This window comes from Gracilinanus agilis, chromosome 4 (assembly GCF_016433145.1).
Source record: "Gracilinanus agilis isolate LMUSP501 chromosome 4, AgileGrace, whole genome shotgun sequence".
NCBI classification, from domain to species: domain Eukaryota; kingdom Metazoa; phylum Chordata; class Mammalia; order Didelphimorphia; family Didelphidae; genus Gracilinanus; species Gracilinanus agilis.
In genome coordinates this window covers 6,652,068-6,673,781 of record NC_058133.1, presented here as the reverse complement: position 1 = coordinate 6,673,781, position 21,714 = coordinate 6,652,068, and the positions used below count along the sequence as shown (strand labels likewise).

General features: G+C 45.1%; 1 protein-coding gene across 1 annotated transcript in view; it reads right to left on the bottom strand.

Annotated features, from left to right (window-relative positions):
- ZRANB2 (zinc finger RANBP2-type containing 2) overlaps window positions 1-550 on the bottom strand; it is a 35,554-nt gene extending 35,004 nt beyond the window's left edge. The window contains exon 1 of the mRNA XM_044674755.1: window positions 294-550. Within this exon, the coding sequence (XP_044530690.1) occupies window positions 294-550 (257 nt within the window). The remainder of the gene's footprint in view (window positions 1-293) is intronic.
- Between the last annotated feature and the right edge of the window lie 21,164 nt (window positions 551-21,714).

Genomic DNA, 21,714 nt, shown 5'->3' with positions numbered 1-21,714 from the left:
CCTCCTCCTCCTCCTCCTCCTCCTCCTCCTCCTCCTCCTCCTCCTCCTCGCAATAACCATAGAGAGCACTAAAGTTAGCCGAGCCGCCCAGGTACCTCCTTAGATCCTCCCCACGCCTCTTTCCCAGGATTAGCCCCCTTTCACAGATGAGAAAACTGAGGCAAACAGTTACTTTAAAAGACGCTAAAATATTGTTTAAATTCTGGCTTCTGCTTTTGTCCCGACCGGACCTTCCCCAGCTTTTCCAATGCTTCTACCCAGACTGCAAGAACTTTGTCGCTCAGATTCCCAACATGAAACTGCGCACGAGCCCTTGGTCGGGGCCTTTGTAAGAGAAACCTGTGCTGGTGCTGGTTGTGGGCTGACCACGGGCCGAGGGGCTGCTAACTAGTCTCTGGTGAAAACCACATGGGGAGCCACGACTGCTTGGTGGAGTCCCGAGCCAGGGAGCTTGGAGAGGCCTCGCGCGGTAGCCAGAAGGCCTGAGGTCGTGGGGCCTGGGGTGCCTCCTGGAGCTCCGCGTGGGAGACTTCTGGATGTCGCTGCCCATATTTCTGGGAATTCCCATTTCCAGAGCTGGCAGAGCGCCCCCAGGCCACCCAGCCTGACCCTGGCCTGAACTAGAATCTCCCCCGTCCTCTGGGCAAAGACCCCAGGGAAGGGGGGGGGGGTGGCTGCTTCCTCATGTCCCTGCCCCAAAGCTCCCAGCTCACCTCAGTAATGATGGGACTTGGTGGTTCCTGGGAGACTCCGAAGGAAACGCTCCCTCCAATCCGCTCCTTTTACAAGTGATGAAACTTGGCCTGAGGCGGGAAACGATTCTATTTTGTACCCCAAACAATACGGGCCTCGCCATGTAGGCCGCAGAAGAACCAGAGAGGCTTCCAGATGATCCCCGGCCTGTGGAGCTGGCTCTGAGCTTTAAGGCTCCACGTGTAGCTGGCCTTCTCTTCTTTATCTTGAATGGGCGAAGGAAGGGGAAGACCCCGACCTCTGAGCCCCTTTATTCTCGCCCACCCTGAAGGTAGGCGGGGCAGCCTTCTAGCTGGTCTTTGCCTGGAGCAGAGTTCTCTCCCACTTGTTGCTCTTTTTGCCCAAAGTCATCCAGGTGGTGAAAGCAGAGCTAGATGCCAACCCCGGTCTGATTCCCCATCCAGCCCTCCCTCTTCCTCCTTTGTGACCGGCTTCCTGCAATTCTCTCTACCACATACTTCTGCCCCCTGGCATCAAGCACTTGGCTTAAAGCAGAGATGGAGAGTCTCAAGTTTACAAATGACCTGAGGCCCGGAAAGACAGTAGATGACAAGCAGAACTCCCCCCCCCCACCTCCCCCACACTCTCCCCTTCCCCCGAATCTGACAGTCTGGAATCAATCAGGTGAGACGAGATTTCGTCAGGACAGAGGTGAATCCTTGGCTTCAACTTCACAAAGTATAAGATGTAGGAGGTGTGGATCCATAGCAGTTTGTCAGAAAAAGATCTGGGAGTCCTAGTAGCCCGCAAGCTTTATGTAAGTCAACAGAGCAACATGGCCACTGGGAAAATGAATATCATCTTCGGCTGCACTGAGAGGGGCTTTGAGGAATGAGGGTCTGGTAGTCCCACTGCCCGGCATCCTGTTCAGATCCGATCACACGTGGACTATTTTGTTTCTAAACATTTCAGGGAGGGACATCCTGAAGAGCAGCTTGAGGAGGGCTCACGGGATGATGGAGGGTCTTCAGGTCAGGACCAAATCACTACTGGATCAAGAACCTGGAGGTTCTGAAGAAGAGAAAACAGAGTTATGAGGTGAGAGCTGACTGGAAGTGTTTGAAGGACTTGCCCTGGAAGAAGGACTTGATCTGTTCTGTTTGGCTTCAGAGGCCAGAACCAGGAGCAATGGGGGAAGTCGTTAAGCTGGGAATTTAGGCTTGTGGCTAGAAAAAACTTCTTTTTTTTTTATTTTTTTAAACCCTCACCTTCCACCTTGGAATCAATGTTGTGTATTGGTTCCAAGGCAGAAGAGAGTAAGGGCTAGGCACTGGGGGTTAAGTGACTTGCCCAGTTCTGAGTCAGATTTGAACTTAGAACCTCCCATCTCTGAGCCTGGCTCTCCATCCACTGAGCTACCCAGCTGCCCCCTAGAAAAAACTTCTGAACAATTCAAGTTCTCCAAAAGTGGAATGGGCAGGAGGGAGGTCCTGGGTTCAAATTTGGCTTCAGATACTTCCTAGTTATGTGACCCTGGGCAAGTCACTTAATCCCCATTGTCTAGCCCTGACCACTCTTCTGCCTTGGAAACAATGGATTCTAAGATGGAAGGTGAGGGTTTAAAAAAAAAATGCAGAATGGGCAGCCAGTGGAGGCAATCAGAAATGGGCAGGTAAAGATCACATGATGGCTTGCATGGATTTGATAGCCTCCGGGGTCTCTAACAAGAGCCAAGTGACCGGATGGTCAGAGCCTGGTCCAAGGAGTCAGGAGAGCCAGAGATAGAAGCTACTTCCACCAGTTACTTAGCTGTGGGATCCTGAAGGATTCCGTGTGTGTGTGTGTGTGTGTGTGTGTGTGTGTGTGTGTGTGTGTGTGTGTGTTTAAACATTCTTACAAGTTGTGACAGTTTTTCATGGCCATTTTCTGGCATTTTGCAATCCATATCCTCTCTGTCCCTCTCCCCCTTTCCCTTCCCCAGCAGGGGTTGTCCACGGGTCATCAGCCAATACTTAGCCCCACGTGGGTCGCCATGTGAAAGAAGACACTTCTCAGGGACGAGTTTGGTTGGGAAAGGAGCTCTTTCTCTTATGGGAATCCTTTGGGAAGGCATGAGATCATGGAGGACATTTGAGAAAGGTCCAACCCTTTCCTTCTAGACAGGAGGAACCGAAAACTCCCAGAGCTTTTCCCACCTTCCCACTGGGGACACAGCTGGGATTTGAACCCATGTCCTTGGACTCCCATGGCAGGACTCTCTCCATTGCACTGTGGTCGTGGGTTAGAGTGGTGAAGAGGAGCCCAGAGAGGCCAGTCTCTGCACTGAGCACCTAGAAAGTACTGCAGAGAAACTCTTGTTGACTTGACTCTCCCCCCGGCTGGACCTGTTGAACCACTTTGACTTTCAGATACTTTCAGAAGATACACTAGAGGGAAGAAGGAAATCTGTGAAGGATGATGCCATCTCCCTGTTGACATTTCTTTAGGAAACCATTGCTCCAGCGTATGGAGCCGTTTAAGGTTTGCAAAGCACAAAAGACAAATGTCTCCTCTGGTCCTTACGCAGCTCTTCCCATTCTATACCGGGCAAACTTGAAGCAGGCAGAAGGGAAGGGACTGGCCCAGGGTCATACAATTATCAAGTGTCTGCAGCCAGATTTGAGTCCAGTTCCCTGACTCCAGGCCCGCTGTCCTCTTCCCTGTGCCATCTTACTCTGCTCTGAGCAGGTGAATCAAAGGATCAGTGACTTGATTTTTTTTTAGCTCCTATATGGTGGCTAGAATGGAAATTTAGGGCCAGAAAGGGCCTTAGAAGTCAACTAGCCCTACCCCATCATTATCCAGATGACGAAACTGAGGCCTAGAAAGACTAAGTAGTTCTGCACAGATTTAAATCTAGACCTTTGGGCTGAAGAAGGAGGTAAGGGCTAAATGGAACAGAGCCTTGAATGCCAGAATAAAGACTTTCTCTCATCTCTCCTAGACAGTGAGGATTTCCCTCCATCTTTAATAAAGGAAGAAAACCATGAAAAGGCAATAGAAGAAGAATAAGTGTCCCTGGATCCCAGTTTTAGCTATGTTTCTTCGTCTTTATAAATCAGAGGACAAATGCTGAAAAGTGTACATCAGTGATTCCCAAAGTGGGCGCCACCGCCCCCTGGTGGGTGCTGCAGCGATCCAGGAGGGCAATGATGGCCACAGGGGCATTTATCTTTCCTATTAATTACCATTAAATTTTTAAAAATTAATTTCCAGGGCGCTAAGTTATATTTTTTCTGGAAAGGGGGCGGGAGGCCAAAAAAGTATGGGAACCCCTGTATATTTTAGGATATAATGGAGAGCTGTGCATTCACATCACATTTCTGTGTGTATCCCTCCGTGATGACTCTTGGCCTTTAGTCTTCTTTTGGTGACCTCACAGAAAAGCTTTCTCCCCTGCCCCCCGGCATGTTATCCTTCTAAAAGTCAAAGGTCTTTGAATTCGGACTCCAAAGGCACCAGCCGTGGTAAGCTGAGAGAAGGGAGGATGGAGAATGGTCACTGATTAACCATGATTAAGTACTTCTCTTGGAAGTCTTCCTCCCTAAACAGAGATTCTAGGAACCATCGTTTTTGTTCGTGAACGTGGCCCTTAGACAGAAATTCCAGGCCATTTTCCTTTTCAGGCCCCAGTGGGGAAGTGGAGTCTCCGGGCGCCTAGATTACAGGCTCTCCGGGCCCTTGGAAAGACCCCTTCTCCCCCACCCCAAGTCTCTCCCATCTGCTCACTGATGGAGGACTGAAATTGCTCCCCAGGAGCTTCGTGCCTTTCGTGAACTTAAGACTTTGGTCCTTGTGTAAGATGTAAAATCCTCTGGGGAAAGCAAGTATAATCAGGACTCGGCCAATTGGACTGGAGTGCAAATGGGTTTCCAATCCTTTCTTAACAGCAAGTTTTGATAGAGAGACAACTGGAGTTCGCTGGCTTCCTGGCCTGGGAGCTGGTCATTGGTGAGGATCGAGGATGGGGAAGGGGCTCACATCTGGAAGGCTGGCAGCCCAACATAAAACCTTCTTCTGCCTCTAATACTAGAATCAGGACTTTTGCTTTAAAGAGACCCCAAAAGGCAGGTTTTGTGTTCAAGCAATTGTTTTTCTTCTGTGTTTCTCCTCCCACAGTTTTTCCTCTAAGTGTGGCTAGTTTTCTTTCTCATAAGTCCCTCAGCCTTGCTCTGGATCCTTGCATTGCTGCTAGTACAAAAGTCCATTACATTGGATTTTACCACAGTGTATCAGTTTCTGTGTACAATGTTCTTCTGGCTCTGCTCCTTTGGCTCTGCATCACTTCCTGGAGGTCTTCCAGTTCACGTGGAATTCCTCCAGTTCATTATTCCTTTGAGCACAATAGTATTCCATCATCAGCAGATACCACAATTTGTTCAGCCATTCCCCAATTGAAGAGCATCCCCTCATTTTCCAGTTTTTTTTGCCACCACAAAGAGCATGGCAATAAATATTTTCATACAAGTCTGTTTATCTATGATCTCTTTGGGGTATAATCCAAGCAGTGCTATGGTCAAAAGGCAGGTTTGGGAGCTGAGAGAATGGGAATGGGATCTTTGGAGTGAGACCGAGGAAAAAGCCTACAAGTGGCCCTCGTGTGCAGGAGGACCCCTGACTTCAGAACTTTTCTGGGGGCCGATACTAGCCATATAATAGAATAGCAGAGTACTTGGGGGCCCCTCCCATCCCCTTAGGGGTTCCCCAGATCAAGGTGTCCCAAGTTCAAGGTGCTGTGATGGTCAGCACCAAACCAAAACCCATAGCTCACAAATGGCCACCGATGTAGTTACTCTTGTAGTCCCCCAGAAAACACAAGTCATGAAAAACAAAAGCATTTAATGAAATGATCTCATTGTCACACCACCACCATCATCATCATCTGCTAATGTTTCTTTAGCACTTGCTATGCTACAGACATCTTACAATTGTTAGCTCGTTTGATCTTCACAACAACCTTGGGAGGTATGTGCTATTAGTATTCCCATTTTACAGATGAGGAAACTGAGGCAGAGTTAAGGGACTTACCCAGGGTCACATAGCTAATAAGTGTCTGAGGCTGGATTTGAACTTACCAAGAGGAGTCTTCCTGTCTCCGAGCCTCTGTCCCACCTAGCTGCCAAGAGCAAGAAGAGGTAAAGTAAAAAGTAATGCCACATTTCCCTCATTAGTCTGTGATCAAATCTCTCCCGACACACATGCCAGCCCTGGGGAGAGTAAAGACACAGATGACATGCAGGTGTGCGTGTCCCTTTTTGGGCGGGGGTGGCGGGTTTGGGGAAGGGTTGGCTATCTGCTGGGTGCCCACGTGGCCCCTGGGCCATCCCCTCCATCGCCTTATTCGTGACGCTCCTCCCCTTCCACCACTTAGTTTTAGTTGGAATCTTCAGTTGAGATTTCTTATAAGATGAGGAGTCAGCTTGGTCAACACTTGTAGATTAAAGGCTGAGCTTTTTACCAACCGATGCTCTTAAAAAAATTCAGGTTCAGGGTAGATATGGTGGCTCAGTGGAAAAAGCCAGGCCTGGAGTCAGGAGGACCTGGGTCCAAATCTGGCTTCAGATACTTCCTAGCTGTGTGACCTTGGGCAAGTCACTGAACTCCCATTGCCTAGCCCTTACTACTGTTCTTCTGTCTTGCAACCAATATTTAGTATTGATTCTAAGACAAAAGGTCAGGGCTTAAAAGAAATTCACTATTCATTGGATAAGTGAAAATAAGAAAAATCCTTCACCCCTTTTCCCCCTCTTTTTTCTCAGAGGGCAGCCAGATGATGCAGCAGGTAGAGCTCCAGACTTGGAGTCAGGAAGATTTGCCTTCCTGAATTCAAAACCAACCTCAGATACTTACTAGCTGTGTGACTCTGGGCAAGTCACTTCACTCCACTTACCTCAGTCTCCTCGTCTGCAAAATGAGCTGGAGAAGGAATTGGCAAACCACTCCAGGATCTTTGCCAAGAAAACACCCAGTGGGTTCATGAAGAGTCAGACATGATGGAAGAGCAGCAAGAACTCTTCTCAGAGTCCTAGCTTTAAAAGGCATCCATTTTCTCTTGGATGGGAGGGTGCTTACTCAAGCTCCAAAGACAGAACAGTCCCAAATGCTTGATGCCCACAGCTTTAAACCTACTTTTTAAGGTTATCTTCCTACTCACCAAGAACAGGGCCATTGTCAGAAGCCTTGCTCTGGTTAGAAACTGCTCTCATCTCCCTTCTTAATGTCTGTTCCACGTACCCTATCCATATGATAGGGTTAGAAGCTGCCCTGCAAACGAATTCTAAAGGCATTTCTGGATCCAAGGTCTTCCAATTTTTTCTATCCCAAGATTCATTTGGTCTCTCACAGAAATGAATAGGAGGAGGAAAATGCCCTATTCCACCTGACTGACTACTTTTGTTTTGCAATGGAAAATATTTTTTGTTGGTAATCCACTTCTCTCTTTTTCCTTCTTTGGGTCTTCATTTCCTTATCCATAAAATGGGTATAATAATAACACCTACCTTATATATTATTGTGAGGATCAAATGAGATAACCTTGTAGACAGTCCTTTGCAGACCTTCAAAATGCCACATAAATGTCAGTGACAGTAAGGAAGACCATTGTCATTAATGCCCATGACAAAAATATCTACCCTATGACACCTGGTTGATTGGTTGTTGTCATTCCAACCGAAAACAACTGCTAAAATCACAGGGTGATGTCTAGACTTGTGCATGAATTGGCTTGAAGGGAGGCAGAGTTGCCCAAAGTTGTTGGCCTCACTCTCTCTTCCAGAGCCGTTGAAGTCTGGTGGCAAGACAAAGGTCAGGATGACTTGGAATAGCCCAGGATGGAGTGGACAACCTTGCTTTCTTCCATGTCTAACCAGGCTCTAAGGTCTCTGCAGCGCTTCTTCCATCCCCTTCAAGGACATTGAAACGAATTGTTCTCATCTATCTATTGAACCAAGGGAAGTCTTCATGCAGGTGGGGCAGATATTCCCCTAACTCACTGATGAGGACTGTTGGTTACCCTCAATCTGGTTTAGCTTGCCTGCTGAGCCAGTTTTACTCTTTGAGCATAATTCCTGATCAGGCTCCAAAATGGTTGGATCAGTTCCCAGTTCCACCAACAGTGTATTAGTGTCTCCATTTTCCCCACATCCCCTCCCACATTTGTCACTTTGCCCAATCTGATATGAGATGATAATCTCAGAGTTGTTTTTTTTTTTAAACCCTTGTACTTTGGTGTATTGTCTCCTAGGTGGAAGAGTGGTAAGGGTGGGCAATGGGGGTCAAGTGACTTGCCTAGGGTCACACAGCTGGGAAGTGTCTGAGGCCGGGTTTGAACCTAGGACCTCCTGTCTCTAGGCCTGACTCTCACTCCACTGAGCTACCCAGCTGCCCCCAGAGTTGTTTTGATTTGCATTTCTCTAATCAATAATGATTTAGAGCCTTTTTTCATATAGTTATAAACAGCTTTGATTTCTTCATTCAAAAATTGCCTTTTCATATCTTTCGACCATTTATTAATTGGAGAATGGCCTACATATTTGACAAAGTTGTCTATATGTATTTTAGATATGAGACTTCTGCCTGAGAAATTGTCTATAATTTCCCCCTCTAACTTACTGCTTTCTTTCTAATTTTACATTAATTTTATTTGTACAAAACCTTTTCAATTTGATGTATTCAAAATTATCCATTCAACATCTCACAATGTTTTCTTTCCCTCGTTTATTCAAAATTTTGTCTCCTCCATAAATGGGATGGGTAACATACTCCTTGTTCTTCTGATTTACTTAGGCTATTTCCCTTTATGCCTAGGTCACATAGGCATTTTGATCTTCTCTTGGTGCATGGTGCAAGATGATGGCCTCTATCTAGTTTCTGCCAGCCTGCTTTCTAGTTTTCCCAACAATTTTGTACCAAATAGTGAATTCTTATTCCCAAAACCTGGGTATTCATTTTTGTCAGCAAGCATTTATGAATCACTTTCTATATCTAGAACTGGAAGCACAGAGTACTGGAGGGAGACACAAAGATAGAAAAACGAAATTATCTTCACCTACTGGGGCCATACATCTTACTCAGAGAAAACTATAATAAATACATAAATAAGTACCTAACATTTGTACAGAATAGATACAAGGTGAATATAAAGCAGTTTTGGAGTAGATGGGGGGGAACCCCAAACTGGAGACAGGAAAGTCTTTGTGCAAAAGGGCAGCGGCCAATGCACTAATTCATAATAGTCCATTTAAGGAAGGTGTCAACTCTGGAAAATGGAATGAAATAAAAAAAAAATGACATTGATTGAATATGACCAAAAAAACTGAGGGGTAGTCAAAGAGGTGGGAGGAGAATGCAGTCATGTGACTTGCTTATGTTGCTGTCTTAGGTGCTGAAGTCCGCTATTACATTTTCTTGTTAAAAGCACCACATGGGTGCTTTTCTCTTTCCCTTCAGGTACTTTTGGATTCCTGAGCTCTTTGGAGATGCAGCCGTATGTCCCCATGTCTGTATGTGTTTGATCCGCTCCAGCCGCTGACTTTCCTTCCTCATAGAACATGAGTGGATCTGAAGTGACAGAGTTAAATGTGTCGTTTTCTTTATTTCACTGATGGAAATAGATGTCTGGAAAAATGGCAGCAGATCTGGTTCATTTTGCATCTCTTTGTTGCCTTGGTTTTACCTACGGAGGACTGGCAGGTATTCTGGCTCAGTTCTCTTTCAAGTTTTTCTCCTCAACGACTTGCCTTATGGGACCATTACTGTTCCTAATCGCTATTCTCTTAGGTGATGTTGTACAGATGAGTTTGGACTCTTAAATCGGTGTTGCCTTCGCATGCTACATCTCTTCTGACCTGCTCTCTCAGGCATTTTCTTAGCTATTTGGCACTTCCTGACAGAGCACAATTATTTTTTCATCCATTAACTTTCCTAAGAAATGGTGATGGAGCCAAAGTCTTTTTAAAACAATTACCCGCTTTTTAGAATCGACAGTTTCCTGAAGGGAATGGTTCTGGAGTTGTGAGGATGGTCCTCTTTCACCTCTCACATCCAATCACTTTCCATGTTTCCATCTTGTCTACAGTCTCTCCTTCCCTTCAGCACTGCCAACATCCTGGTGCAGGCTCTCTTCATCTCATCACCTCGGGCTTAGACTGTTCCACTAGCCTGCTGCTCCCCAGTCTGCCTGCCTCTGGTCTCTCCTCATCTGAGAATGTCCTCTGCTCAGCTTTCAGATTGATCTTCCTAAATCATGGGTCTGATTATGTCCCTCCTTCGCTCTCCCTTCAATCAAGTCCAGTGGCTTTCTCTTCCTTCCAAGATCCCATGTAGAATGCCCTGTTTGCCTTTTAGCCTGGCCCCTTGCAGCCTTCTTCTTCTAAACACCTGATCAATACAGGTCTCCTGGCTATTCCTCACAAAGGGCTCCATTAGCAAACTTCATGCACTTCCCAGCCTGTTCCCCACACCTCTCTCATCTTTACTTTCTGCTTTCTTCTCTGCAAAGGCTTTCCCATTCCCCCCTCTATTCTAGTGCCTTCTTTTCTCCTGGCCATCAGCTCTGCTCTGTCCTGTCTCCAGCTTGTTTGGACAGAGCTCTTTGCCTGTTGCCTCCTCCATTCCATCACTCTATGACCCCCTTGAGAGCAGAGGCTGGTTTTTCGTTCTTTGTATTCCCAGCATTTAGCACCGGGCTGGAACATAGTAGATCAAGTGGTTCTTGATTTGACCCCAAAGCATTCTGGGTCTTCTCATTTTTACCTTTAATTTTTTTTTTTTAATATTCACATTAACTATTTCCTAACAATTCAGCAATGAGATTGCCAACAGATTTTGTAATGGATGGCACCTCTGCAGCCCACCGTGTCCTGTCTATTGGGGGGCGGGCAACAGACAGATGGAGAGTTCGTGTCAGAGACGGGGAAGTCCTGCCTCTGGCATAAGCACTGGCAGACCTTGAAATGAGCTGGTTCACCTTCTCTTCTCCAGGTTATTGTCCAGGATGACAGACTACAGGGTAGGTGCCACACTGAAGAAACCACAGGTTTGGATCTCTATAATAGCTACAGTGATTCCCAAAGTGGGCGCCATCGCCCCCTAGTGGGAGCTGCAGCGATCCAGGGAGGAGTGGTGATAATCACAGGTACATTTATCTTTCCTATTAATTGCTATTAAAATTTAAAAAAAAATTAATTTCCAGGGACGCTAAGTAATATTTTTTCTGGGAAGGGGTCGGGAGGCCAAAAATGTTTGGGAACGCTGTGTCTAAAATATCGAACCAGTGTCTTTTTTTTTTTTTTTTTTACTCTTAATTTCGGTGCATTGTCTCATAGGTGGTAGAGTGGTAAGGGTGGGCCATGGGGGTCAAGTGACTTGCCCAGGGTCACACAGCTGGGAAGTGGCTGAGGCCGGGTTTGAACCTAGGACCTCCTGTCTCTAGGCCTGACTCTCATTCCACTGAGCTACCCAGCTGCCCCTCGAATCAGTGTCTTTTTAAGGGCACCATTCAAGGCTCTTCACCCAGAACTTGCACATTCTGTCCTTGAGGGGCAGGAATGGGGTTTTGGGGCCATCTGTGAGCCTCTGGCCTCTTCCTTGCTTGATCTTGAAGCACATTTTCCAACACAATGTAATTACACTCGCTCTCCTCGGGTTACTCTTGGCCAAGCCGCTCATGCCTTCTGGTCTCTGAGCTTTGGTGTACTATTACTGTAGCTCAGTCCACAAGCCTGGCTGGACAAGGGACGCCTTGCTACAGCTTAGACGTCCCTTTTCGAGGCAAGTCATTCCGTAGGTTGGGGGAGGGAGAGCAATCTTGAGGTGGAACCATGCCACGGAGATGGAGGAAACTTCCGTTGTGCTTTTTTCTTGGTCCCAGATGCGAGTGCTCCCGATTCCGAGACAGCATAGATGCTTCTTCTTCTTCTTTTTAAGTGCTCAGAAGAGTTCACCTTCTCTGGACACTCGGCCTAACTAGCTCCCTTAAGAGGACGCTGTTAATGACATAGAAAATCCATAAAATGAGAGGACTGCGGAAGACCGGGATGTGTCGGTCAGTGGGGTAAACACTGACATAGAAAAGGATTCTCCGCACTTGAAATCGCAGAGAAGGAAGTGCAGACTCAGTCCTCTGGGCTTCCTTCTTCTGTAGGCTCCATCCCCAAATGCCCCCCACGACTTGGGAGCTCACTAGAAAGAGCTGCTTACATTCATTTGGAAAAGACAGCCATGGCAAATTCTTGTTGATGGCGATTTCCTACCCTCATTCCTGTCTCTGAGCCTCATTTTCCTCTTCTGTAAAATGGGAAGAATCATGAGATCACATATGGAAAGTTTTTTTTTTTTTTGCAAACAATTAAAGCACTCTATAAATGTCACTAATAATATAATAATAATAGTTAGGATTTGCCTAATGCTTTAAGGTTTGCAAAGTACTCTACAAATATCTCCTTTTATCCATAAAATGGTAGCTGTTATTATTCCTGTTTTACAGATGAAAAAACTGAGGAAGACAGCAATTAAACAACTTGAACAGAATCCCATGGTTAGGAAGTGTCTAAGGCTAGATTTGAACTCAGTCCTTTGGACTCCAGCTCCAGAACTCTATTCTGCTAACTAGCTGCCTAAGTAAAAAGAATATAATGGCAGCAAACAACAATTACTAGGAAGCAATCCTACCCCACAGCAGCATTTCTGCTGGTGGAAGTTTGTGCCACAGAGAAAGTTGTCGATCCATCAGATAATTGTTAAGCATTGCCCGGCTTGCAGCTGGTGACCGGAGATGGCACAAGGATGGAAGACTAGAGGTCTGGGCTCGGCTCCAGGCCCACTTCAGGATCTTGCCAGCTGTGTGACAGAGCCAGAGTCGCTTAACAGCTCCGTGACTCTATTTCCTCCTCTGTAAAACGAAGGAGTCGCCCCGCTGCCGTGTTCCTTTCCAGCCCTCGGCCTTTGATCCGGCGACCTTGCGTAGACAACAGCAGCTTCGGGGAGGAAGAGAGAGCCTGGGAGCGGCGGAGCCCTGCGAGGTGAAGTTCTGCCTCTCGCTGGCTGGCCGACCTGGGGCCAAGCGCTCAGCGCCTGAACGAGCCCCCCGAGCCCCCCCCCCCCGGGTCTCCGGCAGCTCCGCAGCTCTGACCCTGGACTTGGGATCCCCAAGCTCTGCTCTTCGATGCCACCAGCCAGAGTTCCCTCATACAGAGGGTTCCCTTTCCAGCTTATCTCCCAGCAGCCCTGGCGGGGCAGGCCGAGCCTCCGGGAAGGTTCCGTTCTGTTACGACGTGGCCGCGAGTCCCGTTAGTTACCTCGCGAGGTGATACATTGTGTCACGTGACGTTGCTGCGAGTTGTTTGGGCTTTTGCCGGGCTTGGCTGGGCTCCGTTCCAGGAGAAAGTAAGCTGTAAGCTGCTGGAGGGTGAGGGAGACCCCACGTTTGTCTTCGCGTCCCCCCGGGGCCTAGCTCAGCTCCAGGCTTCTTGGCTGACTGACGGTCTCCTCTGTAAAGTGGCTCCTGCTACAACTACCCTGTGAGGTAGATGCGACAACCCCCTCCACTTTACAGACGAGGAAACTGAGGCTAAGTGACTTTGCCGAGGTGATGCAGCTCGTACATGCCTAGGGCAGAGGTCGGATCCAGATCTTCCTCGCCAGGGCAGGACTCTACGCACAGCACTTGTGTTTAACCACGGCCTCCCTGCCCAGAATCACAGCAAATGACAGATGAGGAGCCCCCGGGAGCTGCGGGGGGGGGGCCGCCCTCCTGGTTCCAGGTGAAGCGCTAATCCGGGCACCGGCCCGCTCTCTGGGAGAGCCGAGGGATTTGGAGTTGGTCAGCTCCGACGCCGACCACGAGGGGGGTCCCTGGAAGGCCGCCGGAGCTTGCTGGGCCTCCGCGGCTCGTCTGGGAAGGAGGGACACGCACGTTTGTGTTTGTGACCTCGCAGGGCGGCGCGGGAGCAAGTCCGGGGAACGCTCTGCACGTCCGCGGAAAGCTGAGCTACCGGGCTTAGTCTGAATCACCGGCCCGCGCGCTTCCCGCGGCCTCTCTAGATAATAGGAAGGCAAGCAAGAACCACCCAGCGCGCCAAAGCGCGTCTATAAATGGCTGCGCCTGGCAGGAGGGTCTTGATCCAGTCCCAGAAACGTCTCCCCCAAAGGGCGCGCCGCTCTCCGGCGCTAATTACATTTCCCGCCCGGATTGGAATGAACGTCTGCTTGGCTCTAAATATGAGCCAGCGTTCGAGAGACGCCCTTCGCGGACGTAAATAAGCCCCCGAAACTCGAACGAAGGGGATGCTCGGAGATGTCAGGGATCTAATAAATAGAATTGATGGACACGTTTATTTCCATTGCAGGCCGGGCACCGGAAGCCGAACCCAAGGGGCCCTCCTCCTCCTCCTCCTCCTCCTCCTCCTCCTCCTCCTCCTCCTCCTCCTCCTCCTCCTCAGCCTCCTCCTCCTCCTCCTCCTCCTCCTCCTCCTTCTTTCCGGAATGAGGGAATACTAATGGCAATCACGGAGGAGCCTTGGAGGGGGAGGCTAGGTGACACCTTGGAGAGAGTTGCCTTTCTTTTCCCTTGCTTTGGGCCTGCCTTCCTTTCTCCTTTGGCCCGGCACTAAGGCAGTAACTCGCTCTGGGCCCAGGTTCCTCCCAGGGAGGGGCTGGGCTTCCCCCCCAGGCAGCAGGCTTATTCCCTCTCTCCACCCCCTCACTGGAGGTCCTCCCTTGTGGGAGGCCAAACTACCCACCGTGAAGGTCTCCGAGATTAGCAGCTCAGAATTCAAAAGGCAACATTTATTTAGTATCCATTTCCCTGATTCGACTTGAAACTTTGCTGCCTTGGCAGGACTTCAGGAATTTATCCTTCAAGAAAGCAGGTCATGGCTAAGCTGATTTGAGGCCTCCGAGGAGGATTTTTAGGAGAGAAGGACGTGATGTTTCAAGATTAAAGAGAGATTCGCACAGGGGCAGCAGGTTGAAGCAGGAGGTCCTGGGTTCAAATGTGATCTCAGATATTCCTGATTGTGTGACCTTGGACAAGTCACTTAATCTCCTTTGCTGTGACTGTACTGTACTGTACTGACAACGCTCTCTGGAGCTCCCAGTCGACTGACCTTGCAAAAAAGACGTTAGTCAGGTTTGTCTTGCTTTTGGCGGAGCCATTAATTCATCATTCCAACAACAGACATTCATGAGGAAGAGCCTGCTAAGAGCTACCCGCCTACGTGGCACAGGGAATAGAGTGCCAGGCCTGGAGTCAGGAAAGCCCATCTTCCTGAATTCAAATCGGGTCTCAGACACTTCTTGGCTGTGTGACCCTGGGCAAGTCCCTTCCTCAGTTTCCTTATCTGTAAAATGAGCTGCAGAAGGAAATGTTAAAGCACTCCAGTATCTCTGCGAACCCCAAAGAGGGTCACAAAGAGTCAGATGCGACTGAAAATGACTGAGCAGCGAGAACGAGGTAGACAGTTTCTCATCTCTGGCAGGATCTGTGTGTTGCAGGTGTTGAATGACAGTGACGGTTCTGCTCTCCTCAGAAACCAAGCACCCAGGGGTGGCTCCTTTAGGGGGCCCATGACTTGCAGCAAAGGGGTTGTAGATGGCTCCTTTAATCCCCCCCCCAATATTAACTCTTAAATGATTGCTCTCAGGGATACCACCTTATGTTTTTAAATACATCATTTCCTGAGAGGTGGCCATGGCTGCTCAGTGCCAATGAGGCAGGCAAATGGTAGCTGTGACCAACTTTTTATTTCCTAGGAAATCCCTTTATGCTAATGAAGGAGGATGCGCAGGAAGTGAGTCTGGAAGAAAGGGTACATATAATAGACCTCCAGGGGCCTAAAATGGGAAGAGATATTTACTCTGTGGAACACTGGAAGTCACACTTAATAAATATTCCGCTCTTAAAAAAAAATAAAAGGACAAGGAATCCATATGTGTGTTCACAAGAAATATCTCCCCTTTAATCTTCCTTTTGATCCAAATATAAATGGTAGCTTAAATATTATTTTTATAGCTTTTAACATTTATCATGTATCAGTTCCTATTGTCTTAACCTCCTTAGAGGAATTTTTCCTCTGTTGTATTCATCAATCCTTCGTTATCTGGCTTTGCTTTTCTCTCTTATATGTATCATTAAAAAATAAAGTTTGTTGGGGCAGCTGGGTAGCTCAGTGGAGTGAGAGTCAGGCCTAGAGACAGGAGGTCCTGGGTTCAAATCTGGCCTCAGCCACTTCCCCGCTGTGTGACCCTGGGCAAGTCACTTGACCCCCATTGCCCACCCTTACCTCTCTTCCACCAAGGAGCCAATACACCGAAAGTACAAGGGTTTAAAAAAAAAATAATAAAGTTTGTCAATGAGCTCTTTATTCAATAATATTAATTTCCTCGAGACATCCCCATTTTACTCCTTGCTGGAATTGATCATGAGCCTGCCACCAATCTCTAGTTCTTGGCCTCTTATATCCTTGGACTAAGAGTTCCCTTTCCGAGTCCCTGGCCATGAGATTCCACCCGATCCTACTTTTTCATTTTTCTTTTCTCAACCCATTGAAAGCCCTTCCCCCAAGTCAGGGGTAAAAGGAAGACTGTGCCCGGCATTCTCATTACCTCTCACAAGCATTTTGATTCCTGGTTCCTGCATCTCAAATGCTAGCAGTCACCAAAGGGGTGAAGGAACAAAGCTAGAACTGAAATTCTGAAGCTCTGTTGCATTTGTATTAAAGAGGAAATGGAGTTCTGTCACCGACAGTGTTAGATTCAGTGCTGATGTACAGTTGACAAACGGGCTGACCTTTGTGAATTCCATTATATCTTGTGAGGGAGGAGAAGAACAGGCAGCGGAGGGGAGGCTTCTGGGAGCTTGCAGCAGCCTGGCTGCGGTGCTGCTATACCTTCTTGGTTTTGCTTTGTGCTTTTATTGTGTGGCCCTTCTAAAAAGGCAGCAGAGAGATTGTTTGGGAGCATCCGGGTTCCCCTTAGTGTAGGTGGGTCTGTGTCAGGGCAAGCGCTTCTCTGAAGCTAAGACGCAGGGTCAGAGGGCCAGGTGCTCTGCTGATGGAGATTCTGTCCATGGCTACGACCCGAAAGACCTGAACCAGGAGGGTAGACAAGCAGCGGGATAGAGAGAGGTTCAGATGTGAACACCGTTGGCTAACTGAGCAAGAGTATTGGGGAGGAGGGGGAGGAAAACGTCTGGTTAGATAGGCCAAGTAGGACCGAATTATGGGTGACCTTGGCCACTAACTCCATGGGACCTTGGGAAGCTCACGGTTTCTTCATCTATAGCTTGTTATCTCATCTGTGCAGCTATTTCGAAACAATAACTCGTCCATTCGAGTTATTCTGAGTTCTTTCCGAAGGACTTCAAAATGGCTTCAGCCATTTGGCTCTCTCCCACGAATGATTGGCTGGCCAGGGAACGTGTCAGCATGAAGGCTGTCATGAATAATATTTGTAGAACGGTTAAGAAACAAGGTCATCATTCCCTTTTCAATGTTTTTGAATCTTTCCACACACTTCTATCCTAATCATGTACTTGACCAAGTCTACATAGTTTTCATAATCCTGAGAAGTGAATGAGCCTGCCTTGTGATCATGTGTCGCTCTTGTGGTCCTCTTGCTCCCATTACATTCAGCCTCTTGGGAAGAAATTAATATGTAATATTAATAAATAAACTAAAGGACACGTGCCTTTGATATGCCTTCTAACGATGGCCAGTTACCAGAATATGGAAATATTCTATGAATGTTTTTCAGTGAAATCAGAGATCTAAATTGGATAAGAACGTGCCTGTGGTTTTCTGTGATCATTGAGTTTTGATTTAGAAGGGACCTTAGAGATAGTTTAATTTTTTAAATAACGAAAAAGAGGTACAGATGGATAAAATAGCTTCTGTCAAGTCATATAGGTAATAGATAGAAGAGCTGAGAATACAATCGAGGTGCTCTGCCCCCAACTCTAAAGCTCTTTCCACTGCTCATTTGAAAAAAGATAGAGCCCAGGGTTAAACCACACTACAGATAATTAGTTAATCATCACTCTTTGGGCTCATTTGTTCCATCAGCTATTAGTTCATCTATTTATATTCTCATCATTGGGTGTTCATATCACTCCAGTCATCCACAAGGACATGGGGTCAAATGCCTTATGAAAATCTGGCTACGTTTATCTTACTTCTAGTCATACAGTCCAAGGAAATTGAAGACAAATCAAGTCAAATCAACAAGCATTTAAAAAGTGCTTACTATGTAATAGGCACTGTTCTAAGTGCTAGGAATACAAATATAGGCAGCGAATCCCGGTCTTCAAAGGAGTCCTTCTTGTTTTAAGGGATTTTATTTCCCCAATTATATGTAATAATAATTTTCAATATACATTTTCTGAAATTATAAGATCCAAATTGGATCCTTTCCTCCCTGCCTTCCCCCCTCCCAGAGAGGGTAAGCAATTCGATGATGGTTATATAGGTATTATCACGCAAAACGTACTTCCATATTGTTATTGTTATCAGATAATACTCATATAAAACCCAAACCTCAAAATAAAAACACAAATAATCTAAAGTGGGAGATTGTATGCTTTGATCTGCATTCTGATTCCAATAGTTCTTGCTCTGGAGGTGAATAGCATTCCTTGTCATCAGTCCATCAGAATTGTCCTGGATCATCGTATTGCTGAGAATAGCTAAGTCTTTCACAGTGGATCATCTCACAATATTGCTGTTAGTGTGTACAGTGTTTCACTGATTCTGTTTATTTCACTCTGCATCAGTTCATGAAGGTCTTTCTACATTTCTTCCCTGAAATCATCATCCCGCTCATCATTTCTTATATAGCACAATAGTATTCCATCACCATTATATACCTCAGTTTGTTTAGCCATTCCCTAATTAATGTAAATCCCCTCAATTTCCAATTCTTTTCCACTATAAAAAGAGATGGTTTAAATATTTTTGAACAAGTAGGTTTCTTCTCCTTTTTTAATGATATCTTTGGGATATAAACCTAGTAGTAGTATTACTGGATCAAAGGGTATGCACAGTTTTATAGCAACTTTGGGCATGGCTCCAAACTGCCCGTTAGAATGTTGTATTAGTTCACAACTCCACCAACAATGCATTAGTGTCCCAATTTTGCCACATTCCCTCCAACATTTTAAATCTTCGATTTACTATCATATTGGCCAATCTGATGGGTGTGAGATGGCACTTCAGAGTTGTTTTAATTTGCATTTCTGTAAGAGTTATTTAGAACATTTTTATATGATTATTGATAGCTTGATTTTTTCACCTGAAAATTGCTTGTTCATATCCTTTGACCATTTGTCAATTAGGGAATGGCTTGTATTCTTATAAATTTAACTCAGTTCTCTGTATATTTGAGAAATGAGACCTTTATCAGAGAAATTTGCTGTACCATTCCCCCTCCAGTTTGTTGTTTCCCTTCTAATCTTGGTTACATTGGTTTTGTTTGTACAAGACCTTTTAAAATTTAATATAATAAAAATTGCTCATTTTATATTTCATAATGTTCTCTGTCTCTTGTTTTGTCAAAAATTCTTCCCTTGACAGATCTGACAGTAAACTATTCTATGTTCCCCTAATTACTTATGGTATTATCCTTTATGTCTAAATCATATACCCATATTGAGTTTATCTTGGTATAGTGTGAGATATTGGCCTATACCTAATGTCTGCCATATTGTTTTCCACTTTTCCCAGTATTTGTCAAATATTGAATTCTATCCCCAAAGCTGAGCTCTTTGGGCTTATCAAATACTAGATTGCTAAGGTCATTTACCCCTGTATATTGTATTAATAATCTATTCTATTGATCTGCCATTCTATTTCTTAGTCATAGCAGATTGCTCTGATGGCTACTGCTTTACAGTACAGTTTAAGATCTGGTACTGTTTGACCTCCTTCTTTCATGATTTTTCATTAATGCCCTTGAAATTCTTGACTTTTTGTTCTTCCAGATGAATTTCCTTATTTTTTCCAGTTCTATTAAATAATTTTTGGTAATTTTACTGCTACAGCACTGAATAAGTAAGTTAATTTAGTTAGAATTGTCATTTTTATTATATTAACTCAGCCTGCCCATAAGAAATTAATATTTTTTCCAATTGTTCAGATTTGACTTTATTTGTATGAAAAGTGTTTTGTATTTATGTTCATTTAATTCATGTATTTGTCTTGCCAAATAGATTCCCAGGTGTCTCATATTGTCTAAATGTTAAATGGAATTTCTCTTTCTATCTTTTGCTGCTGGACTTTGTAAGTTATATATAGAAATGCTCATAATTTAGGTGGTTTATTGTGCCTTCTGCAACTTTGCTAAAGTTGTTTCTATTAGTTTTTTACTTGATTCTTTAAAAAAAAATTTTTTTAAAACCCTTAACTTCTGTGTATTGGCAGAAGAGTGGTAAGGGTAGGTAATGGGGGTCAAGTGACTTGCCCAGGGTCACACAACTGGGAAGTGTCTGATGCCAGATTTGAACCCAGGACCTCCCTTCTCTAAGCCTGGCTCTCAATCCACTAAACTACCCAGCTGCCCCCTTTAGTTGATTCTTGAAGATTTTTTCTTTAAGTATACCATCATGTCCTCTGTAAAGAGTAATAGTTTAGTTTCTTCATTGCTACTTTAATTCCTTCAATTTATTTTTCTTCTCTTATTGTTAAAACGAGAATTTCTAGTGCAATATTAAATAATAGTGGTGATAATGGGCATCCTTGCTTCGCCCCTGATCTTACTGGGAAGCCTTCAAATTTATTCCAATTGCAGACGATACTTGCTGATGGCTTTAGGTACACACTACTTATTGGAATGGCCCATTTAATCCTATGCTTTCTAGAATTTTTAACAGGAATGGGTGCTGTATTTTGTCAAAGGCTTTTTCTGCTTCTGTTGAGATAATCATTTGATTTATGTTGGTTTCGTTATTGATATGGTCAATTATGTTATGGTTTTCTTTCTTTTTTTTTTAAACCCTTGTACTTCGGTGTATTGTCTCATAGGTGGAAGATTGGTAAGGGTGGGCAATGGGGGTCAAGTGACTTGCCCAGGGTCGCACAGATGAGAAGTGTCTGAGGCCAGATTTGAACCCAGGACCTCCCGTCTCTAGGCCTGACTCTCAATCCACTGAGTTACCCAGCTGCCCCTGGTTTTCTTAATATTAAACCAGCCTGGCATTCCTGGTATAAATCTTAACTGGTCATAGTAAATGATATTTGTGATATATTACTTTAGTATCCTTGGTAGTATTTTATTTTTAAAAAATTCATCTGTATTCATTGATGAAATTGGCCTTTAATTTTCTTTCTCTGTTTTTTGCTCTTCCTGGCTTAGTTATCAGCATCATATTTGTGTCATAAAAGAATTTGGCAGGACTCTTTCTTTGCTTATTTTGCCAAATAGTTGTATAGTATTGGGTTTAATTGTTGTTCAAATTTTTGAAAGAATTCATTTGTGAATCCATCTGGTCCTGGAGATTTTTTCTTGGGGAGTTCAATGATGACTTGTTCAATTTGTTTTTCTGAGATGGGGTTATTTAAATATTATATTTCCACTTTTGTTTTATGTGGGCAATTTATATTTTCATAAATATTTTTGCATTTCACTTAGATTTTCAGATTTATTGTCATGTAATTGGGCAAAATAACTCCTAATGATTGCTTTAATTTCCTCTTTGTTGGTGATGGATTCACTCTTTATTTTTGATACTGGTAATTTGATTTTCTTCTTTCCTTTTTAAAATCATGTTAACAAATGCTCTATTTTTTCATATAAGCAGCTCCTACTTTCATGTATTAATTTGATGGTTTTTTTCCTTTCAATTTTATTAATTTCTTCTTTGATTTTTAGGATTTTCCAATTTAGTTTTTAATTGTGAATTTAAAATTTTTTCTTTGTAAGTTTTTTAGCTGCATGCTCAATTCACTGATCGGCTTTCTCTCTATTTTATTGATGTAAGCATTTAGAGAAGGA